Below are 12,854 nucleotides of genomic sequence, written 5' to 3' on the forward strand. Positions count from 1 at the left end.
GTTTAGATATAATTACTGCCTTCGCATAACAGATGAATTGTGAATTCGTTAATTTGGTTATTTCTTCGTCTACTTCTATAATTTTATGCAGATAACCCCTTTTTTTTCCCCCTTTAATTAGTAGTTTTCCTGTTAGAAATACTGCGTAATTCATTTAAATTGCCTTTTTCTGCTCATATATTTGCCTAACTGAAGGAATCACATGCAATTTTTCTTTCAAAAGTCTCTTCTCTGTTGTCAAGATGGTGAAAGATCGAAATATCATTATATTTGAAGTGAAATTGTCAGATTCTTCTATCACAAAGTGTGTTCCATGTCCTACTTGAATATTTCCGATATGTACTTTGATAATATTGTTTAGACTTATCCTGAGAATTGAAGATGTAACATAACATAATTTTGATACTGAGGGTCTGGTAAGCTTTAAAGAAATTGTTGAAAGGCTCAATTAGGATGTCTCTTTAAAGAGTATAGAAATTATTGGTAAAAGCTCTTTCAATATCGTTACTAGTTTGCTATTATGTCTACTGAAATTGTTGGATAGCTGATTGATTTGGTTGTAAATAGTAATATGTTTGTCGAAAAGATAAAAGAAAAGATGATGAGACTAAGAAATACTCTGTTTTAATCTTCAAAGTGTCATACTTGACAATATTGACAATATGTTAGTGTACTACTTTCTAATTCTGAATATAATGCTTATTTCGTGCAGATATCAACTGTGGTGAGCTTGGAGCTGTTGATTTCCTTCTCCCTCTGTATCTCACTGATGAGGTTGCTTAACGCATTCCATGAAGAGCCACCTTCGCTCGTAGCTTTTATGGCGGCTTTAGCAATCTCCTTCACCCTCTCCCTTAACTGTCTTCCCTTTCCACTGTCCATTAGTTCTCTCACTGCGCTCTTCAAGTTGTTTGCAGTGACGAATCCTTTTGATTTTCCGTCGACTGTACCAATCCTTAAACCCACTTTTATCTCTTCGACTACCATCTTTGCGTTCAGACCTTGCTCAGCCATCATTGGCCACGCCAGAATGGGAACTCCTGCACATATTCCGTCCAAGACCGAGTTCCAGCCACAGTGACTCAAGAAGCCCTGTACAATTGGATGCTCAAGAATCTCTTCTTGATCAACCCAATCTGTTACTATGATACCTCTTTCACTTACTGTAGATTGAAAGTCTTTGCTTAGTAGTTCCACGTCGCTCTTCTTTACCACCCATAAGAAGCTCACCTCTGCCCCTTCCAAGCCAAGAGCTATCTCTTGCAGCTGTGTTGGTGAGATGCTTGCTTGAGACCCGAATGCGATGTAGAGTACTGGGCTTTCTTGAGCCAACTTCCGGTCGAGCCAATGCATCCATCTGGGCTTCTCAGACTGTAAAATTTTATTTTTCTGCAGTTTTGCCAAGCAGAGAGGCCCAATGCTCCATGTTCTCAGCCGGCAGTCGTGGTTGCAGTAATCAGCAAATAGTTGCTCGAGATCGTAGAAGGTGTTTACCAGCAAGCCATAGCTATTTGCAGTTGCTGTGACTGTCTGAATGATGAAATCTAAATGAGGACCACTCGGATCCCGCCTATTAAACGGCTCATCAAAGTCATTCCTTGTTAGCTGAATCCAAGGAAAGCTTTTGACCGTGAAGGGATCATCATCTGTTTCAGGTGAAGACATGTGGCCGCTGATGCCTGCGTCGCTGCTCACTGCCATGGAATAGTAGCTCATGCCGTAGTAAGAAAGACGCGGTATGCCAAGCCTCGATGCTGATTCGAGGGTCCAAGGGAGGAAGCCATCTGATATGATGCAGGTGACTTGTGAATGGATATTTTGAAGCTCTTGCTCGAATGCAGGCTGCATGAGCTCCAGGCCTCGAACGAATGGTAGAAAGAGAGCCATGGATGGGAGCTTGTCTGTGCTCTCGGCTCCCGGTGGGACCCCTTGGATGTTGTGAGGGAATGGCAGGTCGACAATGGAAACATCAGCTCCGGCCAGAGATTGAGATATGAATGGATGGTTTGCAAGGGTGGTGAAGATGGTTACGGTGGCAAGGCCGCGGTCGAGGAGGAGCTGTGCTAGGTGAAGGAGAGGAATGGTGTGGCCCTTTGACATAAAAGGAAACACAACTATGTGAGGCTTATAGCTTGAAGAGGAAGAAAGAGGAGCCATTTTGTGTGTGTGTGTGTGTTTTAATCTTGCTTTCTTTGTATTTGGGATCTATTAATATGGAAAAAGATCATCTGCCTGTGCACCAAAACAAGAACAAAAGGAAAAATGAAAAAATCTCAAAAGCTTTTTCTCTTGGAATTTTGGTGCTCATTGTAGTGATATGTGCTATAGAGAATCACAACCCATAATCTAGGTATTTGAGTCAAATTGGTGAACAAAAAGAACAAAACACTTAATTAGGTTGAAATTCTGGTGCCTAAATTTTCCACACAATCACTGTATTTATGCCAAATTGTATGCATGTAATCAATATTTTTTTTCCATAAATCAAATTCTGACCGCAATTAATATTTTTATTATCTTACACATTTATAGGGACGTTTGGTTTTATTGATAAGGCATAATTGAATGATTAATTATTTAATCATCTTTCAATACTATCAATTTTTATTGATCACATCCGCCAAATTAAACGTACCCAATCAAAATAAAGCATCAACACGAAAATGAAAATCGATCGTGCCAATATTCGGTGGCGGGAAAAAGTTGGGCATGCTACACCAAAATCAAAAGTTGGTGTCAATGTTATAAAGTTTAGAAAGCCGTGTTGAATTTGTAATTGTATAAAGGTGTTGATTTTTTGGTGTAATTACCTCTTTAAGAAATGAACACAGCCTCCTATATAGTAAGATTCATAATCCCTCCATCTACGAGAATTGTGATGTGATTTGAGGGACACATGTTTTAATAAATAGATGGGGAAATATTGTATTAAATGATTGAATTTGTTTTTATAATATTTAGTGTGGATGAAATTTGAAATATAAGACTATTTATGAAATTGGTTGACATGTTTTGAAATATAAGAAAAGGTGTACTTAGAAACATCGCAATTTTGATGGACTGGCGAAAATAATACTTAATACTTAAGAGTATTTATGAAATTGGTTGGCATGTTGTTTGTGGTTCTAGAATATTGGATATGATATTTATTTATGAGGTGCGACTGAGTTAAACGAATTGCTTGGACCGGTGCTGTAACTTTCAGTGACAAGATTTTTCGTAGATAGGTATTTTATAAAATTAATATTTATACTGTTTTAATTAATCCATGTACTATCATGTTGTCAAGTTGTAGGTATTGCGTAGGTTATTAATGTGCAATATTATATACAGTAAATATATATCTCCATTTTCAGAAAGCCCCAGTGCCCATGGACTAACAAGACTATAAATATAAGGGTAAATATCATGAAAACCTCTTAATTATACTCATTTTATTAAAAATACCTTGATAGTTTTGAAATGTTCTCTAAATTCTCAAACTATCAGGTTTTTATCAAATATATCTCGCATCTATTTTTCGGTTACCAGAAACGTGATGTGGCTCGCTGGATGCCACAATGTAATTTATATTCTATTTTTTTAAATGATATGGAAAAAACAACTTCGTTTCGTACAATATTCTATCGTGTTTATTCCTAATTAAGGATTATTAGCATGAATTTCAAACACGATAGCAGTGAATTTTAAATTTCAGAGTGGATTTTTTAAATTGATATGGTACGAAACGACGTTGTTTTTATCATTGCATTTTAAAAAATAGAATATAAATTAAATTGTGGCATCCGACAAGCCACGTCACATTTTTGGTGACCGAAAAATAGTTGCGGGATATATTTGATAAAAATCTGATAGTTTGAAGGTTTAGAGGATATTTTGAAAATTTCAGGATATTTTTGATAAAGCGGGTATACTTCAGGGGTTTTCATGATATTTACCCTAAATATAATGTACTTTATATGGTTTATGTTGGGAACCTTGTGGAATATCCTAACCCTTGTTTTGATGATACCAAAATTCATAGGACTTAAATGTAATAGACTAGAATCGTTTTTGAACTCAAGTGTTAGAGTTCGTTTCTAGTTTAGTTGCGGTGTCAAAGACTGAAGACTGAAGACTGAAGAACGAAGACTGAAGACTGAAGACTGAAGACTGCAGTTACCAACTGAAGTATCAGTTGAAGAATCAGTTGAAGACTGATTATTTAATGCGCGTCATGGACTGATACTAAAGTCAAGTATCAGCTGAACATTCCTCCTAGGACTGATCTTCCAACGTTCAGAGGAAGCCACGTACGCTCAAGTACAGCCGCATTAAATGCAGAGATATCTCAATATCTTATCTCTGCAGAGGTCATTCCTATCTGGTGGTTACTTTTCAGAGATGTCACATCTCCTGTCCATCAAAGAGAGCCGTTTCCACACAGACAAGGAACCTCGAAGATTGAAGCCTCAGCCCAAATTCGAATTGCTCTCCAACGGAAGAAATCTTGAGGACGATTTACGCCAACGGATCTATTCAAGAGTTCTCCTACAAATAGCGCTCGAGGATCACTTCAATCTTCACCGATTCAACGACATAAGCTGAAGCTCTGCCGAAATAGCTACTCAGCCTAAAGCTTAAATCGCCCAAAGCTTGAATCGAAGAAGAGAATTCCAAAGCCAAAATCAGTCACTGCTGATTACATACATTCTCTTAGACCCTAGGCATATATTCTGTGTACCCAGAAGCCAAAGGTCAAACTTGCTTCAAAGAACTCGTTCTTTGTAAGTATAGTTGGCACTCGTTTAAACCTCTCCCCCATAAGAGTGTTTGAGTGACTTGGAGTTTCAGAAGGTGTTCTGAACTCTGATAGGGAAGTCTGAGCACGAGGTGTGCTTAGCAAGGAAATCCTGCGCGAGCTGTGTAGGTGCTGAAATCCTGTGCGAGGTGTGTAGGTAGGGAAACCCTACGCGAGGTGTGTAGGTGCTGAAGAGAGAGTTTATCTTCAGTTCACGGTTTGCAGTGCACCAGGGAAGCACTTGCGGAGTGGATTGTTGGTCTGATCAACCAGCCGTGGATGTAGGAAAGAGTTTTTCCGAACCACGTAAAAGTTTCTGTGTTATTTACAGCTTTCAGTTTTACATTCATAATTGTGTTATTTCAATTGATAAAACTGAATGCTGACTAACTGAAAAGAGAAACCTTAATCCAACTATCTGCTCCACCGAGGCTATTCGAAACTAAGTTTAATTTCCGCTGCGTATGATATCAATCTGACTCACTATCCTCTGATAGTAAGGAAGAGAGATATCATCTTCATCTTTGCAAACACGACTGAAGCCCTTACGTGGATCAGTTAAGTTCCAGTGACTTAACTGATAACTCTTTACTGAAGAGCTTTCAGTATCAGTCGTCAACCCTGTTGGTCAACACTTATTTCGGTTAAACAGGTGTCTTGTTTGCGTGTAAAGTTTCGTTTCTATCTCTGACTGAGATCCCTCTGATTGAGGTTTGTAGATAGTCATAAAAATAGCCTATAGGTGTATTCCCCCCCCATACACCTATTCGAGACCCCCCGGACCTAACAATTGGTATCAGAGCAGGTTGTTCGCAAGAACTATCTGTCTCTGACTAGTTCTACTTGAACTAGATCCTTATTAAAGGTCTCGAAAAAGTTTTACTCTTTCTTATTGTTTTGTGCTTGCTACTTGCTTTATCTGCTGTTACCCTGTTCTCTCTTTTTTGATGGAGACTAACCACAGCAGATTATCTTCTCTACCTATGTTTTGTATTGAAAAATACGACATATGGAAGTTTCGGCTTGAAAGCTTCCTCATTGCCCAACATTGTAGAATGTGGGAAGTCATCACCAACGGTCCAATCATTATCACCGAAACTGTAAAAAGGGTTCCTACTGACATCCGTCAGGAACCTTACGATGAGGACCAGCCCAAGTCAAAGGCAGACTTCACCACAGAAGAAAGGAAGCAAGATGAGCTAGACAACCTCGCCAAAAGCATCATCTCCGGCACCGTTCCTGACAAGTATGTCATGAAGATCATCAAGTGCAGGACAGCAAAGGAGGTGTGGGATATTCTGGAAAGAATGTGCGTAGGTTCTGAGGAGATCAAGGAGAATAAGCTTTCCATAGCTTGTCAGAAATTTGACTCCTTCCTCATGCTCAAGAATGAATCTGTCGAGGAAATGGAACAAAGATTCAATCTTATATTGAATAAAGTTCAATCCATTTCCAAAGACAAATACACTCAACGAGAAATCAACTTGAAGATTCTTCGAGCACTGCCACGAGGAGAATGGCAGATCTACTCAGTCGCTCATCAGCATAAGCCAGGATTCAGTCAGCTCCCGACAAACAAGCTTTTCTCCGATCTCATGGCAAATGAGTTCGATCTTCTGAGAAATCTTGGTAACAAGAAGGCTGGAGGATCAGACGAAGATGGTCCATCAACCTCAAGAGGAGTTGCACTGAAGGCCTCAACTAGAGAAGGCAAGAAGCAGATCAAGGAGCCAACGGAACTCAACCCTGAGGACTTCTTCAGTCAATATGCCTTGTTGACTGACAGATTCAACAAGATGGAGTCCAAGTTCCGGAAGTACAGAAGGTTCCACAAGCAGCACTACAAGGGAAAAGAAAGAGAAAGGGACTCCAGACATTCCACAGATCGAAGCGGAGAAAGGAAGTCAGCCGCTAACGACATCAAAGAATTGGAATGTTATGGATGTAGAAAGAAAGGACACTTCAAGCATGAATGTCCTGATTTGACTCCAGCTGAGCGCAGGGAACTGAAAGCAAAGAAAGATCGCAGATCTTTGAAGAAGAAAGCGATGGTTGCTGATGATGCTGACTCTTCCAACGACACATCAGAATCATCCGACTTCGACAGTTCTAGCTCAGATGATGAGAGCCGAGCCCTGATGGCCAACGAATCAGAAAGTGTAGCTGACAACAGCTACGACAATGGAATGAATGGCCCAGAGGTAAAATCTCTCACGAAAACTCCATATACTGATAACTTCCTGATGCTTTCAGGAAACCACTCAGAATCTGGAGATAGCTTATCCGTTGAAACTGACGAGTTTGATCAGCTCCTGACTGATCACTGTCAGCTGAGGAAAATGTTCGAAGATCTCCTCAAGCAGAATCAGAAAAAGGACAAGGAGATCGATGATGAACGAGCTAAACATCAGACAATCATCTACTTTCCGGATGAAACATGTCTTGATCAGCTAATCATGGAGAACAGCCGACTGAAAGAAGAGCTCAGAATCTCCAACTCAGAATGTGAAAGAGCCTCTCATGAAATCAAAAGGCTTAATCACAAACTGGAAGAAACAGTCAAGAACTGCATGATGCAGTCTCCCATGATGAGCAACTTTCCATCGAAAGGACTGGTCAACAGCATCGGAGGAAAGGTTGCAGCTGCCAAAGGAAAGGATATCATGATCATCTCTAAGAATGATCCTTCTGAAATCACAACCTCAGAAGAATCAAGAGATCATGATATGGATGAAGTTCACAAGCGCAGACTGATGGCCAGATCAAATGTTCCACCTCCACGAAGCTACAGACGAGCTAAGGAGGCTCCCAACCAGATCATCTTATTGAAAAGGCTGGAAAGCAGATTTCAGTCAAAGATCCGGGAAGGAACATCAGGAGCCAAGAAGAATCTGTCTCATCAACCCAGGGGGAAGAAAGGCCACATCAGTCAGAAACTGACATCCTCAGTTCAGTTTCAGAAAGAACAACATCCATGGAGATCAAGCAATGCTGAGTCCAGTCGAGCCATGCCACTTCCTCGACGACAAGCCACTGGACGTCAGACAAATCTCCATAAGTCTGCAAAGACTAAAGTATCTCACGGAAGATACTTCGGCGAGCAAAGAAGACCTCAACCACTCACCAGACAGAACTGCTACAAGAGTGAGGCCTTCAAAAGGATTTCTCAACGGAAGAATGCTCATATGCCACCTGAAGCGCCAACGACACCGATCAGACATCCAACAATGCGCAAGAAATCAGCCAGACCAATTCTGAAGCAGATTTGGGTTCCAAAGGGAACTCGAACTAACATTGAAGGACCCAAAGCTTGATTGGGTGCCTGAAGCAACTCTTTCTTGCAGGTCAATGTCAGGAAACATAAAAAGAAGGAAGAGGCCAAAGCTTCAATCAGAACGTGGTATCTGGACAGTGGCTGCTCGAAGCATATGACGGGCTACAAAGAATATCTATCCCAGTATGTTGAGAAAGCTGGATCCAAAGTTGCATTCGGAGACAACTCGATTGGAGAAACAAAAGGCTATGGTGTGCTCAACATGGGTAACGCCAGTATCAGTAATGTTAGCTTTGTTTCTGGTCTTAAACATAATCTGTTGTCTGTGAGTCAATTTTGTGACAGTGGTTTCACAGTGAAAATCAAAAAGGATGAATTCACTGTTAGAAACAATCAGAAGAAGGTGGTTCTGAAGGGATTCAGACAAGGAAGTCTCTACGTCGTTTCTTGGGAAGACAGCCCACCAGAAACGTGCCTCATCAGTAAAAGCAGCTCAGAGCTCAATTGGCTATGGCACAAGAGACTCAACCATCTCAACTTCAAGACGATCAACAAACTTGCTAAACATCAACTGGTAGAAGGACTCCCTTCTATTGTATTCCAGAAGAAGCAAGAATGTGAAGCATGCCTCAGAGGAAAGCAGACGTGGACATCATTCAAGTCAAAGACAGGACACTCCTCTGAAAGGATTCTGCATCTACTTCACATGGATCTGTTTGGCCCGATCACTCCAAGAAGCTACAACGGTAGGAAGTACACCTTGGTAGTTGTGGATGATTATTCACGATATACCTGGGTTATCTTTCTTTTCAAAAAGAAAGAGACACTGGAGGAACTGCCAAAGCTGTTGAAGAGACTGAGCGTTGAAAAGAAAGTCAACATCATCAGCATCAGATCAGATCGTGGGACTGAGTTCCTCAATACTGCCATTCGTAAGTATTGTGATGAACAAGGAATCAGTCATCAAACTTCTGCAGCAAGAACTCCACAGCAGAATGGAGTTGCAGAAAGAAGAAACCGGTCTCTAAAGGAAGCAGCAAGGACGATGCTAGCCGAGTCAAAACTCCCCTTGAAGTTTTGGGCCGAAGCAGTCAACAACGCATGCTACACGCAGAATCACTCCTTCCTCACTCAGAGACATGGAATAACTCCATACGAGTTATGGAAGAACAGAAAGCCATCGATTGCCCACTTTCATGCTTTCGGTTCTAAGTGTTTCATACACAACAACGATAAGAAGAGGTTGAACACCTTCGATTGCAAGGCTGATCCAGGAGTCTTCCTTGGATACTCCGGAACAGAACGTTCAAGCAAAGCCTATCGAGTGTTCAATACTCAAACTCTATGTGTAGAAGAAACACCTCATGTGATCTTTGATGAGTCTACAGATGGTTTCAGGGAACAAGATGCTGAAAAGAATGTTCAGATCACTGAAGGTTCCAAAGCTGAAATCCATACTGACGAGCCCTCTACTGTCTTGGTATGGGGACCTGGCAAGGATGAAGATACTGAGATGCTTCAGTATCAGAAGATCAACCAACGGTCTGAAGTTCAAACTGGAGCCAACACAGATGGCAACAGTCAAGGGGGAACTCCAGTTGCTGAAGTTCAAGTTGAACGCGCAGAAGCCGCTCCAGCTCAACTCTCCCCTGCTCCAGAAAGTGCTCAACATCCCAGAGCTATTCTAACTGAAGAAGCTCCACCATCTCCTGAAGAAATCAAGAAATATCGAAGATGGTTTGAACTCCACTCTAAGGAGAACATCATTGGAGAACCATCAGATGGCATCAAGACTCGGAGATCTATGTGCAACCTCGTCTTCGACATCAATCAGAACTGCATCAACGAAGATAAGAATTTCAGCTGTTTCTTATCAACTACAGAGCCGAAGGATATTGAAGAAGCTCTGAAGTCCACAGAATGGGTCATCGCAATGCTAGAAGAACTCAATGAATTCAACCGGAATTCTGTTTGGGAGCTTGTGGATCGACCAGACGATGCAAAGGTGATTGGCTTGAAATGGATTTTCAAGAACAAGAAAGACGAAGAAGGAAACGTTGTGAGAAACAAAGCAAGGCTTGTGGCTAAAGGATACAGTCAAGAAGAAGGAATCGACTACGACGAGACATTTGCCCCAGTTGCCAGATTGGAAGCAGTCAGACTCTTCTTAGCTTTTGCAGCTCACAAAGGTTTCAAGGTACACCAAATGGATGTCAAGTGTGCATTTCTCAATGGAGTGCTCACAGATGAAGTCTATGTAGAACAACCTCCAGGATTTGAGGCTGCTGGACCAGAAAAGGTGTACAAGCTGAAGAAAGCGCTCTATGGGTTGAAGCAAGCACCAAGAGCGTGGTATGATACTCTCTCGGAGTATCTGGTTGAACAAGGCTTCAAAAAGGGATCTATGGACAGAACGTTGTTCACTCTCAAAGAAGGAGAAGATCTCTTGCTTGTTCAAATTTATGTCGATGACATAATCTTCGGATCCAAATCCGAACACATGTGCAATAAGTTTGCTGACATTATGAAGAACAAATTCCAAATGTCCATGATGGGAGAAATGAATTTCTTTCTCGGATTGCAAGTCAAGCAGACCAAAGAAGGAATACTGATCAGCCAGTCCAAGTATGCGAGGGAGCTGATAGCTAAGTTCGGTATTCAGCACATGAAGTCAGTCAAGATCCCAATGAACACAAACTGGAAAGTTGATCCAGGTTCAGAAGGAAGCTCTGTCTCTTCGAAGAAGTACAGAGAAATCATTGGATCTTTGCTGTATTTGACTGCGAGCAGACCAGATATCGCATTTGCAGTCGGGGTTTGTGCAAGATATCAATCAGATCCTAAGGAAGCTCATTTAGATGCAGCTAAGCGGATTCTGAGATATCTCAAGGGCACACCCAATTTAGGATTGTGGTACCCAGCAGAGGACGACATCAAGCTCACCGGATTTTCAGACTCCGACTTCGGTGGATGCAAGCTTGATCGCAAATCAACCTCCGGAACATGTCAATTCCTAGGCAACAAGCTCATCTCTTGGTTTTCTAAGAAACAGACTTCAGTCGCCACCTCTACAACTGAAGCTGAATATGTTGCTGCCGGAAACTGCTGCTCACAAATCCTGTGGTTAGTCCATCAACTAAAGGACTATGGGATCGAAGAAAAGGAAGTTCCTATCTATTGCGACAGCTCCAGTGCTATTGCAATTTCCCAGAATCCAGTTCATCACACCAGAGTCAAACATATTGAGATTCGACATCACTTCATTCGTGATCATGTCGAAAAGAAGAATGTCTCTGTGGAATGGATTCCCACTGCTATTCAGAGAGCGGACCTGCTGACCAAGGCTCTTCCAGAAGAGAGGTTCAACGATCTTTGTGCAAAGATTGGCCTCATCAACCCTGAAGAGTGATGCTGTGTTTGAAGATTTTCTCAAACAGTTATGCTGACTGGTGGTCAACCAACTGTTGCTTCTACGTTCGTCGACGTAAAAAGCAATGAAGTCCGAGTGCTCATCTGAAGAGGAAGTCATCCTGATGAATCATCCAGGATCACGTGGTATCAACTGACTACTATGTTCAGTTGATCAGTAAGTATTTTAAAATGCTTACCTTTTCAAATCAGTTATTTCAGTTTAGAGCTTTAAGTTTTTAGTTCAAAATCTTCTCTAACTGATCAGTTTCTTTCAAAAACTTTAAACTGATTATTGGAATTGTTGGAATTGGAATATCCGAAATAGGACAAGATTTTTTATAAAGTGAAAATCTGTTTTGATTGAACTTGTCCTAATCTTTTTGCCAAAAATCCTTCCAACCTTTTTGCCTTTGCAATAAAATTTCTTGAAACGCTCATTGACATGACATATGTAATGATGCCTTTTGAAGTCCTTCGCAGTGACGGCGGACGTAAAATTTTTTCTTCAATTGCATTTAAGGCACAGTTTTCGAAAAACCTTTTCATCTTCTACATGGTTCACATCTTGTCTATTTATACCATGTTGTCTTCATAGTGTTTCTGCATCAACTAACAACTCTCCACAGCTTTCACTGTGAGAAAAAGTTTCAATTGTTTCCAAAGTTGCAGATAAAAATTGTTCCGACTAAAGGAGAAATCTATGACTGCAAAGTCATGGAGTGGAAGAATGACGCTCATAGTCTTGGTCTTCACCGGACCCTTCCACTGGATCACAACGTCTCTCCGGCGTCAAAGTTTGCTCTACCCTCACTTGTATCCAGCGAAACGAGCGTCTTCCATCCTCATGCCCGGTGCATCGGTTTGAAGTACCTGTCTGAAAAAGGACAGACTTCATCGTCTTCACCAAAAAGCTTCTTGCTCTTTGTGGAGAACCGATGCGAAGCAACAACAATGAGCTGGAACTCATTGTCAACCGGCGCTATGTCAACAAGGAGACCCTCACAATCTCTTCTGTTTTGACAACCCCTCATCTCTCAAAACCTCTGCTTCTCTTCTTTTTCCTCGTCATCTGTTTCTTCTTCCTAACCTCCTTCTAAGCCTTCGCCTTCTTCACCCCCCATGACCCCAATATCTTCCTCCTGCGAACTTACCTTCGCATGGTCTTCGCTTCCTTCTTAGGTTCGTCCTTCTTTTTGATGTTGCCAAAAAGGGGGAAAGAAGAACATTCTAATGGACCTAAGTAAGGTTAAGCAACATGTTCATCCTTCATCCGATGATCATGAGGAAGATACGCCAAGAGGAAGAGACCTCAATTCAACGGAAAACAAGTGAGAGTGGAACAAGCTTAGGAACATTGAAGACACGAAGACAGAAGATGAAGATCAAGAA

General features: G+C 41.3%; 1 protein-coding gene across 1 annotated transcript; it reads right to left on the minus strand.

The window, feature by feature from the left end:
* Positions 1-602: 602 nt before the first annotated feature.
* Positions 603-2,157, minus strand: LOC130989396 (UDP-glycosyltransferase 90A1-like). Its single transcript, XM_057913377.1, has one exon. The coding sequence runs from the start codon at positions 2,155-2,157 to the stop codon at positions 700-702; it is 1,458 nt and encodes a 485-aa protein (XP_057769360.1). The 3' UTR covers positions 603-699.
* Between the last annotated feature and the right edge of the window lie 10,697 nt (positions 2,158-12,854).

Source organism: Salvia miltiorrhiza, chromosome 6 (genome assembly GCF_028751815.1).
Source record: "Salvia miltiorrhiza cultivar Shanhuang (shh) chromosome 6, IMPLAD_Smil_shh, whole genome shotgun sequence".
Lineage (NCBI taxonomy): Eukaryota > Viridiplantae > Streptophyta > Magnoliopsida > Lamiales > Lamiaceae > Salvia > Salvia miltiorrhiza.

Coding starts and splice junctions, on each gene's coding strand:
- LOC130989396 (XM_057913377.1), bottom strand. CDS start 2,157: ATGGCTCCTCTTTCTTCCTCTTCAAGCTATAAGCCTCACATAGTTGTG.